Raw genomic sequence first — 17,066 nt, forward strand, 5'->3', positions numbered from 1 at the left:
AAACGGAAGTGAACAGTGACCAATAAGAATTTCCACATTAGCGTTTTTATTGTTCCTATTAAGACGTTTATTGACAACATGGAACTCAAAATATGACTAATTTAACTGCACAGCATCACATACTTACCCCATGTAGTCTTTAATTCGCGTTGGAGGCAGGACTTGGTTGATATACGTGTTTTTAGGTAACGCTTGTTAGCTGCTAACAATGGCTAACTGTATGGTTTTTCACACTCAAATAGCCTCCATCATGGAGGTGCTAGCGAATGCAGCCGTAGCAGATATCTGTAAGCTCGTAGACGACGACTATGCAGTGTTTCGTTTGGAAATAACTCAAAGCCAGAGAGAAAACAGGGCATTGCGGAGGAAACTACAGCTTCTGGAACTGAAGGTGTCACGGGAGCGTGCAGAAAGGACAACGCGAGAGCGCGTCCTCGCCAGTCCCAGAAGTGTCAAGATCCTCGACCGATACAGAGGAATGGCAAGAGGTACATTTCGCAGAGGCTGCGCGGCCTGTCGCCATTTATATATTTCTCAGTGCCTGTCGACATTTATATATTTCTCAGTGCCTGTCGCCATTAATATATACTGCTCAAAAAAATAAAGGGAACACTTAAACAACACAATGTAACTCCAAGTCAATCACACTTCTGTGAAATCAAACTGTCTACTTAGGAAGCAACACTGATCGACAAGAAATTTCACATGCTGTTGTGCAAATGGAATAGACAACAGGTGGAAATTATAGGCAATAAGCAAGACACCCCCAATAAAGGAGTGGTGACGACAGACCACTTCTCAGTTCCTATGCTTCCTGGCTGGTGTTTTGGTCACTTTTGAATGCTGGCGGTGCTTTCACTCTAGTGGTAGCATGAAACGAAGTCTACAACCCACACAAGTGGCTCAGGCAGTGCAGCTCATCCAGGATGGCACATCAATGCGAGCTGTGGCAAGAAGGTTTGCTGTGTCTGTCAGTGTAGTGTCCAGAGCATGGAGGCGCTACCAGGAGACAGGCCAGTACATCAGGAGACATGGAGGAGGCCGTAGGAGGGCAACAACCCAGCAGCAGGACCGCTACCTCCGCCTTTGTGCAAGGAGGAGCAGGAGGAGCACTGCCAGAGCCCTGCAAAATGACCTCCAGTAGGCCACAAATGTGCATGTGTCTGCTAAAACGGTCAGAAACAGACTCCATGAGGGTGGTATGAGGGCCCGACGTCCACAGGTGGGGGTTGTGCTTACAGCCCAACACCGTGCAGGACGTTTGGCATTTGCCAGAGAACACCAAGATTGACAAATTCGCCACTGGCGCCCGGTGCTCTTCACAGATGAAAGCAGGTTCACACTGAGCAAGTGGCAGACATGACAGAGTCTGGAGACGCCGTGGAGAATGTTCTGCTGCCTGCAACATCCTCCAGCATGACCGGTTTGGCGGTGGGTCAGTCATGGTGTGGGGTGGCATTTCTTTGGGGGGCCGCACAGCCCTCCATGTGCTCGCCTGAGGTAGCCTGACTGCCATTAGGTACCGAGATGAGATCCTCAGACCCCTTGTGAGACTATATGCTGGTGCGGTTGGCCCTGGGTTCCTCCTAATGCAAGACAATGCTAGACCTCATGTGACTGGAGTGTGTCAGCAGTTCCTGCAAGAGGAAGGCATTGATGCTATGGACTGGCCCGCCCGTTCCCCAGACCTGAATCCAATTGAGCACATCTGGGACATCATGTCTCGCTCCATCCACCAACGCCACGTTGCACCACAGACTGTCCAGGAGTTGCTGGATGCTTTAGTCCAGGTCTGGGAGGAGATCCCTCAGGAGACCATCCGCCACCTCATCAGGAGCATGCCCAGGCGTTGTAGGGAGGTCATACAGGCACGTGGAGGCCACACACACTACTGAGCCTCATTTTGACTTGTTTTAAGGACATTACATCAAAGTTGGATCAGCCTGTAGTGTGGTTTTCCACTTTAATTTTGAGAGTAACTCCAAATCCAGACCTCCATGGGTTGATAAATTGGATTTCCATTGATTATTTTTGTGTGATTTTGTTGTCAGCACATTCAACTATGTAAAGAAAAAAGTATTTAATAAGATTATTTCTTTCATTCAGATCTAGGATGTGTTGTTTAAGTGTTCCCTTTATTTTTTTGAGCAGTGTATTTCTCAGTGCCTGTCGCCATTCATATATTACTCAGTGCCTGTCGCCATTCATACAGTTGAAGTCGGAATTTTACATACACCTTAGCCAAATACATTTTAACCCAGTTTTTCACAATTCCTGACATTTAATCCTAGTAACAATTCCCTGTCTTAGGTCAGTTAGGATCACCACTTTATTTTAAGAATGTGAAATGTCAGAATAATAGTAGAGGGAAAGATTTATTTCAGCTTTTATTTCATTAATCACATTCCCAGTGGGTCAGAAGTTTACATACACTCTATTATTTGGTAGCATTGCCTTTAAATTGTTTAACTTAGATCAAATGTTTCGGGAAACCTTCCACAAGCTTCCCACAATAAGTTGGGTGAATTTTGCCCCATTCCTCCTGACAGAGCTGGTGTAACTGAGTCAGGTTTGTAGACCTCCTTGCTCGCACATGCTTTTTCAGTTCTGCCCACAAATTTTCTATGGGATTGAGGTCAGGGCTTTGTGATGGCCACTCCAATATCTTGACTTTGTTGTCATTAAGCCATTTTGCCACAACTTTGGAAGTATGCTTAGGGTCATTGTCCATTTGGAAGACCCATTTGTGACCAAGCTTTAACTTCCTGACTGATGTCTTGAGATGTTACTTCAATATATCCACCTAATTTTCCTCCCTCATGCCATCTATTTTGTGAAGTGCACCAGTCCCTTCTGCAGCAAAGCACCCCCACAACATGATGCTGCCACCCCTGTGCTTCACGGTTGGGAAGGTGTTCTTCGGCTTGCAAGCCTACCCCTGTTTCCTCCAAACATAATAATGGTCATTATGGCCAAACAGTTCTATTTTTGTTTCATCAAACCAGAGGACATTTCTCCAAAAAGTACGATCTTTGTCCCCATGTGCAGTTGCAAACCGTAGTCTGGCTTTTTTATGGCAGTTTTGGAGCAGTGGCTTCTTCCTTGCTGAGCGGCCTTTCACGTTATGTCGATATAGGACTCATTTTACTGTGGATATAGATACTTTTGTACCCGTTTCCTCCAGCATCTTCACAAGGTCCTTTGCTGTTGTTCTGGGATTGATTTGCACTTTTCACACCAAAGTACGTTTATCTTTAGGAGACAGAACACGTCTCCTTCCTGAGCGGTATGATGGCTGCGTGGTCCCATGGTGTTTATACTTGCGTACTATTGTTTGTACAGATGAATGTGGTACCTTCAGGCGTTTGGGAATTGCTCCCAAGGATGAACCAGACTTGTGGAGTTCTACAAATTTTTTTCTGAGGTCTTGGCTGATTTCTTTTGATTTTCCCATGATGCCAAGCAAAGAGGCACTGAGTTTGAAGGTAGGCCTTGAAATACATCCACAGGTACACCTCCAATTGACTGAAATGATGTCAATTAGCCTATCAGAAGCTTCTACCGCCATGACATAATTTTATGGAATTTTCCAAGCTGTTTGAAGGCACAGTCAACTTAGTGTATGTAAACTTCTGACCCACTGGAATTGTGATACAGTGAAATAATCTGTCTGTAAACAATTGTTGGAAAAAATACTTGTGTCATGCACAAAGTAGACATCCTAACTGACTTGCCAAAAATATAGTTTGTTAGCAAGATATTTGTGGAGTGGTTGAAAAACGAGTTTTAATGACTCCAACCTAAGTGTATGTAAACTTCTGACTTCAACTGTATATAACTCAGTGCCTGTCGCCCCGTTCCCCTGGAATTGGGTCTTGGTCACTTTTTGGATAGTATGCAATAATTCCCCAGATTACTTAGCTATCTTGAACAAAGAAACAATATCAAATCCTAACCAGATTAATTTACTGCATTTACTATTATTTCATCAATAAAGGCAATTTGTTGCATGGAACATAATACATTGATCAATAAAAAGTATATCAAGCAGTTATGCTAAGTGTTACCTTACATCCATACCAATTCTAGACAGTGTCAAAACTGTCAATAGTGTTCAATATAGCGTTGAGCATTGACAGAAGCTAACTGAACAACCTTTCCCCCCATTCACTTTCTTAGGTGAAGGACACCTCACTGGAGGTCACAGGAGCTTTGTGAAGCCAGCGGGACACAATACATGGCGAGATGACCCACCAAGCACTGTTGATGAGCTGAGTGGAACCTCAACCCAGCATGTTATCGTGATAGAGGTGAGTGTAGTATTACATAAACATCTACAATTAAATTGTAAATGAAATTTGGCCCGTTTATTTCAGAAAAGCTTCCCTCAGCTGTTTACTTGCTTACATGTACATCTGCTATATGGGAGCTTGTAAGACTTCCCTACGACATTGTTATACAATTCAACTCATGTACCAGTAATAACCTCCTCTCTTCTTTTGTCAGTCTGCAGAGGCTGCAGGTCCTGGGGTCAAGCAGGAGAGGTCTGAAGTAGAGGAGGACACACGTCACAGCAGAGACATCCAGGCTGGAGCGGCTGGAGCGCCCCCTGTAGCCACAGAGGACCCTACCACCGCCCCAGCGCAACCCAGCACCCGACGCAGGATCACGGAGGTCAGTGGAACGCTGAACGCCGTTCTCAAGACAGAGATAGACACAGAGACTTTAACTGAAACACAAAGGCTAGACACAGGATCTGACCACAGATCAGACCAAGGGAGACTGGTCTGTCACACAGGATTTGATCCTGCTCCCGGCTCAGAGTCTTTACTTCATGATAACCCAAGCCTGAGGACGGTTCAGTCCCATCGGGACTCAGGTGACACGTTAGATGATCCGTCTTGTTCTTTCAATACAGAGATGGACCCTGGCAATATGACCTTGGGTTTAGAGACTGATCTGTCTAGAGGGGACTGGAACCGGTACAATAGTAGTGTATACTCTGAAGGGTGCCTAGATAAGAAAGGGGAGGGTTTGGTCATAGATGAAATGAAAGTGGAGTGTGAGGTTCCTTCCACATGGAATGCAGATAATCACCTAGGATATGGACTCTCACAGGGCAGAGGTTTCTTAGATTACAGGAAAAGCTCAGAGACAAATCCAAATGTTGCAACCCACTCCCCTTTACATTCGCTCAGGGATCATGACACCGTGTCCACGTTGATTGGGCCTTCCGATTCTCACGGCCACATCCTTTTCGATCAGGTATCGAACTCAAACGACAAGGCTAGAGCTCAGAGAGGGGGAAACACATCAGGCAATAGTAAAGAGAAACGGTTCCTTTGCATGTTCTGTAACAAAGGCTTTAGCTGTCCCCAGAAGGTGGAGATCCACCAGAGGGTCCACACGGGGGAGAAACCCTTCAGTTGTACCCAGTGTCACAAATGCTTCGCCCAGGCTTGTGACCTGAAGAGGCACCAAAGAGTCCACACAGGGGAGAAACCCTACAGCTGCCTCCAGTGTGAGAAGAGGTTCTCCCACCAGCACCATCTGAAGAGGCACCTGAAGGTCCACATGAGATAGACTAGGTGGAGGGCCGAAAAATGTGAAGTTTATTGATCCCCGTCGAGGGAGGAGCTGATTTTTGTATATGATAGTGTTGGGTTCTGAGAATATGAAAATATACTTATTCATGTCACTGATGGAGTGCTGAGGTTTAGAGGGTCAGAAGTTAATGGATATAGGAGGAAGGTATATAGTGTGTGCAATTAAGCTTGGAATGTGTTGAGTGCAGGGAAGCGATTCCATGTGGCAGGCATTGATAAGGGAAGAGAGCCATGGATTAGTGATGAAGGGGGGTTCAAGTCACCTTAAAGGGAAAAATTAAAGTTTATGGCCCGTATCACTGCTGTCCTGCCTAGCAGTAAAGAACGATGTTTGTACAGATGGGTAGGAGGAGACTCAGCCTATGAGGAACGGTTAAATATCAGTGCTTGTGTGAAAATGTTTTTGTCTAATGCAGCTGTATTGATCCTCTGGGAAGAATAAACTTGGTTAAGCTTTCATAATGTTCGTTGAGTGTTTTACTCTGAGAATTAAAACCTAACAACAGTAAAACATTTTTATGATGACTATTACATTTGTTGGTACTTTAAATTCTCATAAGTATATTCCATAATTTTGTTGGGGAAATTTTTGAAACTGCTAAACTTTGAACTAATCACATACCCGTTGTGATGAAGGCAGCCAATGGCCTGCTTCTATCTACGACGCAAACACTGCCTCTTGTGAAAACGCAAACTGCTGTCTGATGAAGAGGAACAGATTATAAAAAGACTGAAATAAAATAAATATCTGTTTAAGTGCACTTGAAATATGCAGCATGCAACAGCAATTGTTTTGATCGTATGAAGAGGTAACTTCGTTGACCGTTTAGCCAATTTATTGAAAGCTAGCAAATGTTACAGTTTGACTAGCCTAGTCAGCTACTGTAAATGTCAATTTGTGTTTCATTAGCTTTCTTTGTCAGTGAATCCAATTTTTTTAAATAATGTTTTGTCTCATTTCAAGTAACCAGCTGCAAGCTTAAATAAACATTCAATCATCTAATTTGCATAGAAACCCAAATAAAAGCATGTAGATAGAAAAATGTGTGTCATGAATGCTAGAATGGAGGTCTAAAAATGACGGCTGCATATGCATATTAGCCAATACATACATATAGCATACCTTTCATTACATCTCCTCTAAAAACAGTTGTACAATATGCTTTGCAATAAGATAACCAGAGTTTGATTTCTAAACCAGATGAGTTCTCAAATTACAGCTGCCCAATCTCATGGTGGGCATGCATAATGTTTGATCAATTGGTATGGAGAATGATAAAGAGTTTAGGATTATAGAAAAAGCAGTTGGGAAATATATGTTTTAGTTTTTTATGAGTTTCAGTGAATGTGTGTATATTTAGGTGGTTTAAATGATTAACGTTCCTACTAACCTTCTAAAAATGGACTGTGCCAAAATCTTGCCCATTCATTATTCTACTAACTATGACTGAATGTGAGACAAATTTTCCATAATGTACGTTTCGTGCATATACATTGCCTTCGGAAAGTATTCAGACCCCTTGACTTTTTCCACATTTTGTTACGTTAGCCTTATTTAAAAATATTAAATTAATGTTTTTCTTCATCAATCTACACACAATACCCGATAATGAAAAAGCAAAAACAGGTTTTTATACATTTTTGCTAATAAAAAAACTGAAATACCTTATTTACAAAAGTATTCAGACCCTTTGCTATGAGACTCGAAATTGACATCAGGTGCATCCTGTTTCATTTGATCATCTTTGAGCTATTTCTACAACTTGATTGGCGTCCACCTGTGGTAAATTCAATTGATTGGGCATGATTTGGAAAGGTACACACATCTATATAAGATCACATAGTTGTTAGTGCATGTCAGAGCAAAAACCAAGCCATGAGGTCGAAGGAATTGTCCGTAGAGCTCAGAGACAGGATTGTGTCGAGGCACAGATCTAGGGAAGGGTACCAAAAAATGTCTGCAGCATTGAAGGTCCCCAAGAACACAGTGGCCTCCATCATTCTTAAATGGAAGAAGTTTGGAACCACCAAGACTCTTCCTCGAGCTGGCCGACCGGCTGAACTCAGCAATCAGTGGAGAAGGGCCTTGGTCAGAGAGGTGACCAAGAACCCAATGGTCACTCTGACAGAGCTCCAGAGTTCTTCTGTTGAGATGGGAGAAATTTCCAGACAGACAACCATCTCTGCAGCACTCCACCAATCAGGCTTTTATGGTAGAGTGGCCAGACGGAAGCCACTCCTCAGTAAAAGGCACATGACAGCCCGCTTGGAATTTGCCAAAAGGCACCTAAAGACTCTCAGACCAAGAAACAAGATTCTCTGGCCTGATGAACCAAGACTGAACTCTTTGGCCTGAATGCCAAGCGTCACATCTGGAGGAAACCTGGCACCATCCCAACGGTGAAGCATGGTGGTGGCAGCGTCATGCTGTGGGGATGGTTTTCAGCGGCAGGGACTGGGAGACTAGTCAGGGTCGAGGGAAAGATGAACGGAGCAAAGTACAGAAAGATCCTTGGTGAAAACCTGCTCCAGAGTGCTCAGGACCTCAGACTCGGGCGAAGGTTCACCTTCCAACAGGACAACGACCCTAAGCACACAGCCAAGACAATGCAGGAGTCGCTTCGGGACAAGTCTCTGAGTGTCCTTGAGTGGCCCATCCAGAGCCCGGATTTGAACCCGATCAAACATCTCTGGAGAGACCTGAAAATAGCTGTGCAGCGACACTCCCCATCCAACCTGACAGAGCTTGAGAGGATATGCAGAAAAGAATGGGAGAAACTTCCCAAATACAGGTGTGCCAAGCTTGTAGCGTCATACCTAAGAAGACTCGAGGCTGTGATCGATGCCAAAGGCGCTTCAACAAAGTACTACTTATGTAAATGTGATATTTCTTATTTTTGAATTATTTTTGGGTATAAATGTGTAAACATTTCTAAAACCTGTTTTTGCTTTGTCATTATGGAGCGTTGTGTGTAGATTGATGAGGGGAAAACATAATTTAATCAATTTTAGAGTAAGGCTGTAATGTAAGAAAATGTCGAAAAAGTCAAGAGGTCTGAATACTTCCGAATGCACTGTACACACGAACAAAGAACACCATCACAAATAGTGTTCCACCATTTATTGATTATGGAGACAAATAGCAAAGGTGTCTCAGTATCTAAATGTAGTGTAACCTATCAATCACAAACATACAATGTTAGTCCAGAGATCTTTTACCATCTATGCCAAAAGCTTGGGCCTCTGATGGAGACCGTAGAACTGTCATCAACGCATGATTCATTATTACACCTTTAGGAGCATTTGTGTCCAGCAAATTTATTGAAAGCTAGCCAATGTTTGACTAGCCAAAGCATATCGAAATGATCCCACCCCGGTCACCAATGTTGCTGAATCAAATCAAATGTTATTTGTCACATGGTTTGTAAAACAACAGGTGTGGACTAACGGTGAAATGCTTACTTTCGGCCTTTCCCAACAACGCAGAGAGAGAAAATAGAGAGATAATAGAAAAGTAACGGAAATGTGTTCAGAAGTAATAAATATACACTCTGAAAACCAGCTCCTCCCTCGACAGAAGATACTGTAGTTTGCTAAAGTCCATCACATGTACGCACTGTGGGAAGAGGTTCTGGGAGACGAGCTACCTCAGGATACACCAGCAGAAAAACTCCACTATATAAACATAGAAGGTAGGGCTGGGAATTGCCAGGGACCTCATAAGATATTATCACAATACTTAGGTGCCGATAAAATATTTATCACGCTTCTCACAATTCAATATGTATTCCGATTCGATATTGTGATTTGATGTTCCAAACATATTGCTCACTATATGTCTGCTGCAGAGAGAGGAGAGAGCATGAGAAATCGAGTCGAGTTTTGATGACTCAGGGAAATAAAAGTGCTGAAAACATGTTGGCACCTCTATTTAAAAAGAAGATGGAGAACAAGCTATAGGATGAAAAATATCTGGAGTTTTTGCGCAGGTACAGCCGACTAGCGCCAGCTAGCGCTACCTACAGTAGCAAAAAAAGTTAAAATAATAAGAATAATACAAAATACAATTTTTTTTATTTTAATTTGATTTAAAATCGGTAATTGGAGTCAAATATCGATATAATATTGTCCCAAAATTATATTGCAATATGTAACTGACATGTCAAGCAATATGTAACGTGATTTGTAACCATTCCAAACATTGAAGGACAAATATTAATATCTATTATAATGAGAGTAACAGATTTTAGTGTTGAATATTCCTGAGTAAAATATTGCATCCAGACATTTTGTGATATATAAGCCAGCGGTCTAAGGCACAGCGGTCTATGGCACTGCATCTCAGTGCTAGAGGCGTCACGATAGACCCTGGTTCGATTCCAGGCTGTATCACAACCTGCCGTGATTGGGAGGCCCATAGGGCGGCGCACAATTGGCCCAGCGTTGTCCGGGTTAGGCCATTATTGTAAATGAGAATTTGTTCTCACTGACTTGCCTAGTTACATAAATAAATAAATAAATACAAATCTATGAACACTAAAAAGTCTAATACATCAAAAATCAAATGTATTTATAAAGCCCTTTTTACATCAGCAGTTGTCACAAAGTGCTATACAGAAACCCAGCCTAAAGCCCCAAACAGTAAACAATGCAGATGTAGAAGCATGGTGTCTAGGAAAAACTCCCTAGAAAGGCAGGAACCTAGCAAGAAACATTGAGAAGACTGATGGGTGGCCAATCCTCTTCTGGCTGTGCCGGGTGGAGAGAGTACATGGCCATTAAGGCCAGATTGTTCTTCAAGAAGTTCATATTGTGTTTGTACTGTGTAGGCTATATGATGTTCACAAATGCCTTTATCATTACTTCTATTCAACTACTTAATTTTTTATGTGAAAATGAATGCAGTTTATCAAGTTCATGCAGATTTTTAGTTGAGACGTATGTGTGGTTTATATATTGTGTATTTAAAACTTTTAATTCTAAGACATTCATTGAGACTCTTTAGTATACATCACACCCTATTCTGCATAAACTCGACAGTGCTTTTTAACCAATATATGCTTACTAAATATACCTACACATACCCACACACTAACAAACATCTACTGTACACGTCAAAATAGTTTAGTCAGGTTTGTCTGATAATGACTTTTGACTTATCATAGCTGATGTTTTTACCCACAAAGTCATATTTGTATCCACCATGATAGGTTTAACAACAATGAAGTCATTCTGTAACTACAGTACATGATGTAGTGGGGATGGGTAAACACTCCATGTTGAAAGTGTCTGTGTGTGTATACGTACCTGAGGGAGTGTATGTCTGTGTAATCTGTATCACCTGTCTCTTCTAGGAGGAGAAGGGTCCAGAGGTGCTGCTGGTGAAGGAGGAGGGGTGTGAGGAGGGTCTGGGGAACCCTGAGGGGAACATGGTCATGGAGGACAACCAGACTACACCTCCTGAACCCACAGAGGTACCAGCTGAGCAGCACAGGACCACACACAGTCTCACTGAGGTGAGCCAACTGTAAACTACTATCTGAATGGTATTAGGTGAGAACTCGTATCCAGAAAGCCTCTCAGAGTAGGAGTGTTGAATGAACTAGGATCAGTTTAGCCTTTTAGATCATAATGAATAAGACAATATAGACAAATGGGGACCTGATCCTTGATCAGCACTTCTACTCTGAGACTACCCTGGGGCCGTAGCCACAAAGCGTCTCAGAAAAGGTCATAGGAATTTGGTTAAAACCTGTTTTAAGACAACAACAACAAAAACACTAAGCTCAGAATAGTTTTTAGGATGATGTTAAAACACTGCTCAGACCAACTCTGAGCCAGGAGTAAAATCAACTCTTAAAAGTTTCTCAGCTGGTAATCATGTCAGTTTTAGGTACCGTAATGGAAAGATAGTGATGATGCTCATTGACATTGTTATGGGCCCTTCCCAACAATGCAGTGAGAAAGAAAATAGAGAAATAATAGAAAAGTAATAACAGAATAATAATAAATACAGAATGAGTAATGATACACAGGGTACCAGTACTAGGATAACTGAGGTAGATATGTACATATAACTAGGAATGAAGTGACTACTCAACAGGACAGATAATAAACAGCAGCGTATGTGATGAGTCAGAAAAGTTAGTGCAAAAAGGTCAATGAAGATAGTCCAGGTAGCTATTTGGTTAACTATTTAACTCACTATTTAGCAGTCTTATGGCTTTATGGATAGAAGCTGTTCAAGGTCCTGTTGGTTCCAAACTAGGGCTGTGGCGGTCACGAAATTTCGTCAGCCGGTGATTGTCAAGCAAATAACTGTCGGTCTCACAGTAATTGAGCACTAATTAACATAAACGCTCGTCGGATGTGGCAGGGCTTGCAAACTATCACAGACTACAAAGGGAAGCACAGCCGAGAGCTGCCCAGTGACACGAGCTTACCAGACGAGCTAAATAACTTCTATGCTCGCTTCGAGGCAAGTAACACTGAAACATGCATGAGAGCATCAACTGTTCCGGATGACTGTGTGATCACGCTCTCCGCAGCCAATGTGAGTAAGACCTTTAAACAGATCAACATTCACAAGGCCGCTGGGCCAGACGGATTACCAGGACGTGTACTCCGAGCATGTGCTGACCAACTGGCAAGTGTCTTCACTGACATTTTCAACGTCTCCCTGTCCTAGTCTGTAATACCAACATGTTTCAAGCAGACCACCATAGTCCCTGTGCCCAAGAACACTAAGGTAACCTGCCTAAATGACTACCGACTCGTAGCACTCACGTCTGTAGCCATGAAATGCTTTGAAAGGCTGGTCATGGCTCAACACCATTATCCCAGAAACCGTAGACCCACTCCAAATTCCATACCGCACCAACAGATCCTCAGATAATGCAATCTCTATTGCACTCCACACTGCCCTTCCACACCTTGACAAAAGGAACACCTATGTGAGAATGCTATTCATTGACTACATTTCAGCGTTCAACACCATAGTGCCCTCAAAACTCATCACTAAGCTAAGGACTCTGGGACTAAACACCTCCCTCTGCAACTGGATCCTAGACTTCCTGACGGGCCGCCCCTTGGTGGTAAAGGTAGGTAACAACCCATCCGCCACGCTGATCCTCAACACGGGGGCCCCTCAGGGGTGCGTGCTCAGTCCCCTCCTGTACTCCCTGTTCACTCATGACTGCACAGCCAGGCACAACTCCAACACCATCACTAAGTTTGCTGATGACACAACAGTGGTAGGCCTGATCACCGACAACGATGAGACAGCCTATAGGGAGGTCAGAGATCTGACCATGTGGTGCAAGGACAACAACCTCTCCCTCAACGTGATCAAGATAAAGAAGTTGATTGTGGACTATAGGAAAAAGAGGACAGAGCACATCCCCATTCTCATCGACGGGGCTGTAGTGGAGCAGGTTGAGAGCTTCAAGTTCCTTGGTGTCCACATCACCCGAACAAACTAACATGGTCCAACCACACCAAGACAGTCGTGAAGAGGGCACGACAAAACCTATTCCTGTTATATCTATGCATAGCCACTTCAACAACCCTACCTGCATGTACATAATTATCTCAATTACCTCAACACCAGTGCTCCCGCACATTGACACATTGACTCTGTACCGGTACCCCCTTTATATAGCCCCGCTATTGTTATTTACTGCTGCTCTTTAATTATTTGTTTTTCTTATCTCTTACTTACTTTTTAAAACTTTAATCTTTTTGGTATTTTCTTAAAACTGCATCATTGGTTAAGGGCTTGTAAGTAAGCATTTCACTGTGAGGTCTACACCTGTTGTATTCGGCGCATGTGACAAATACAATTTGATTTGATAAACACATTTAGCATCTCCTGGCTTCCACACAAGTCACTGATGCAGACCTTTGGAACATCTACATTTTAAAAAGTCTAATAAATCCATGTAATATAGCCTACACCTTCACAACCAATCCATTATTTATTTTTGACAGGTCTAAAGAAGCATGATATGAAGAAAATGTAGTCTATTTCAGAAGAACAGAATAGCATGTCCTTATGTTAGGTCCTGATCTGGATATGCCAAATGGCTGTGGGCTACACTAGTTCATTTAGCAGGCAAGATTTGCTTAGAATTCCATGGCATTATTTTATAGTATGAAGAATACAATTGAACAAAGCTGAATAAAATAAAGGACATTTTCTCCAAACAATTTGAGGGAGTGCGCACATGCGGCTATTCTGTGTTGAGCGGTTAACAAATAAATAGGTACTCCTGTATGCTTAATTTAGAGTTATTAATGTATCTTTAGTTGTTCTACAAACGTTGGGCTGTATGTTTTGATTTGTAATACATTGTAAGGGTGCGTGATGCGACTCTAATGATGATATGAAAAACGTTGCTTGAAAGGCATGAGCTCTGCTTTGTTTTTTGCGCAGGCTGAACACACTTCGTCAGTCTCTTATTCACAATTTGAGAAGCAACTTGTAATGCCTCGAATTTCCCGGCGGCATCCCCTTTGTGTGGCCATAATGCGCCCAAAAAAAATCCATGCCTTTTGCAGCCCTTCTCCCTGAGTGCTGCCTGCTCCGAATCACTCACACGGCTCTCCATCACCTGATCTGGTCTTTCTCACAGGCTACAAGTGAAGACAGACACATTGGGGACGCAACTGTGCATGTCCTTATCCAATTCCGAAGTGCATATTGAAGATATTGGAAGAACTGTCCACATTACCTTTTCGTCAGCTAACAAGATGAGTAGGCCTAACGTACAGCAAAAGCTCTAGCCTATGTCAATCTACTATCCCCCATAGTACAAAAGTTGGTCTATTATATGCTCTGCGAGAAATAAATATTCCAAACATAGTCTGGGACAGTTGTGGGATGAGATAGATCCCAAATTAATACAACCACTAGCATCAAAAAACTTTTTTAAGCAATGTGGCTGATACAACAGATCAGAATGTTTAGTTTAAAATGTTGATAAACTATTATGCTATTTCTTCAAATTATATGCGCCGCAATGCGCACACGGCAGTAGGCTATAAGCGCAAATGTTCCATTAGCGGGAAAACACCATTATCAAAAGTGATCACAAATGCGATTATGCATGTAATGCTTTTTATTTTTATATTTTGTTATTATAAAAAAAATTTACCCCATTTTTCTCCCCAATTTCCTGGTATCCAATTGGTAGTTATAGTCTTGTTTCATCGCTGCAACTCCCGTACAGACTCGGGAGAGGCAAAGGTCGAGAACCGTGCGTCCTCCGAAACACAACCCAACCAAGCCACACTGCTTCTTGACACAATGCCCACTTAACCCGGAAGCCAGCCACATCAATGTGTCGGAGGAAACACCGTACACTGCGCCCGGCCCGCCACAGGAGTCGCTAGTGAGCAATGGGGCAAGGACATCCCTGTCGGCCGAACCCTCCCCTAACCCAGACGATGCTGGGCCAATTGTGCGCCGGCCTATGGGTCTCCCGGTCGCGGCCGGCTGCAACAGAGCCTGGACTCGAACTCAGAATCTCTAGTGGCACAGCTAGCACTGCGATGAAGTGCCTTAGACCACTGCGCCACTTGGGAGGCCTTAATGCTTTTATTATAAAGGTGCATTTTTATGGTCAAATGTATCTTCCCCAAACTTGACACTCACACGTTGCTTATGTATGGCAGTTAGGCTCTACACCCCTTGTAAAGTGGATTAATGTGCTTAATTTTAAGAAGTTATTTGGCCACTTTAGTTGTGATACAAACCTTATCAAAACATGTAGGCCTATGGGCTAGGCTACATGAGGTGTGCGACTATGATTCGAAAAAGTCGCAAAAAAAAGGCATTGTTTCTTTTGCTGGGCATGATTCACAAGTGATCATACAGTTGAAGTCGGAAGTTTACATACACCTTAGAAACATTTAAACTCAGTTTTTCACAATTCCTGACATTTAATCCTAGTAAAAATTGCATGTCTTAGGTCAGTTAGAATCACCACTTTATTTTAAGAATTTGAAATGTCAGAATAATAGTAGAGAGAGATTTATTTCAGCTTTTATTTCTTTCATCACATTCCCAGTGGGTCAGAAGTTTACATACACTCAATTAGTATTTGGTAGCATTGCCTTCCACAAGCTTCCCACAATAAATTGGGTGAATTTTGGGCCCTTTCTCCTGACAGAGCTGGTGTAACTGAGTCAGGTTTGTAGGCCTCCTTGCTCACACACGCTTTTTCAGTTCTGCCCACTAATTTTCTATGGGATTGAGGTCAGGGCTTTGTGATGGCCACTCCAATACCTTGACTTTGTTGTCCTTAAACCATTTTGCCACAATTTTGGAGGTATGCTTAGGGTCATTGTCTTTTTCCTCCAAACATAACAATGGTCATTATGGCCAAACAGTTCTATTTTTGTTTCATCAGACCAGAGGACATTTCTCCAAAAAGTACGATCTTTGTCCCCATGTGCAGTTGCAAACCGTAGTCTGGCTTTTTTTAATGGCGGTTTTGGAGCAGTAGCTTCTTCATTGCTGAGCGAGTATGTTAATCTCTAGGAGACAGAGCGCGTTTCCTTCCTGAGCGGTATGATGGCTGCGTGGTCCCATGGTGTTTATACTTGCGTACTATTGTTTGTACAGATGAACGTGGTACCTTCAGGCATTTGGAAATTGCTCCCAAGGATGAACCGGAGTTGTGGAGGTCTACAATTTATTTTCAGAGGGCTTGGCTGATTTCTTTTGATTTTCCCATGATGTCAAGCAAAGAGGCACTGAGTTTGAATGTAGGCCTTGAAATACATCCACAGGTACACCTCCAATTGACTCAAATGATGTCAATTAGCACAGTCAACTTAGTGTATGTAAACTTCAGACCCACTGGACTTGTGATACAGTGAATTATAAGTGAAATAATCTGTCTGTAAACAATTGTTGGGAAAATTATTTGTGTCATGCACAAAGTAGATGTCCTAACCGACTTGCCAAAACTATAGTTTGTTAACAAGAAATTTGTGCAGTGGTTGAAAAATGGGTTTTAATGACTCCAACCTAAGTGTATGTAAACTTCCGACTTCAACTGTTTATCATTCACAAATGATAGGCTAATATTGTCACCCATCAGTCTATTCTTGATATAATATTGTCTTTACATATACTAAATAATATATGTGTGAAATTTGTTTTGATTTAGAATGGACCATTATTATGCACCTGTATCAAAACAGGGGCAGCGGAAAAAATACATGTCATCTATGCACTTAAATAGCGAACGGAGGACGTTTTACCCCGTAGTTTATTTTCATGCCAGCCAGGTAGGCTATACTCCTGTTGTAAAGAGAAGCAATGTGCTTAATATTAGGAAAGTTAAGAAATAAATATAGTCGGCCTAGCCTATAGAAAGCTGATGGGAGCCTCCTCTTTTTAAGAGGCCATCACTCTGTTTTCTCGCAGAATTGCATAGCTTATTGAAATGT

General features: G+C 42.5%; 1 protein-coding gene across 1 annotated transcript in view; it reads left to right on the top strand.

Annotated features, from left to right (window-relative positions):
* LOC106602415 (uncharacterized) overlaps nucleotides 1–17,066 on the top strand; it is a 25,103-nt gene continuing 8,037 nt past the window's right edge. The window contains exons 1-4 of the mRNA XM_045717546.2: nucleotides 1–488; nucleotides 4,180–4,310; nucleotides 4,507–4,674; nucleotides 10,961–11,122. Of these exons, the coding sequence (XP_045573502.1) occupies nucleotides 209–488; nucleotides 4,180–4,310; nucleotides 4,507–4,674; nucleotides 10,961–11,122 (741 nt within the window). The 5' untranslated portion in view covers nucleotides 1–208. The remainder of the gene's footprint in view (nucleotides 489–4,179; nucleotides 4,311–4,506; nucleotides 4,675–10,960; nucleotides 11,123–17,066) is intronic.

This window comes from Salmo salar, chromosome 04 (assembly GCF_965601325.2).
Source record: "Salmo salar chromosome 04, fSalSal1, whole genome shotgun sequence".
In the NCBI taxonomy this organism is placed as follows: Eukaryota; Metazoa; Chordata; class Actinopteri; order Salmoniformes; family Salmonidae; genus Salmo; species Salmo salar.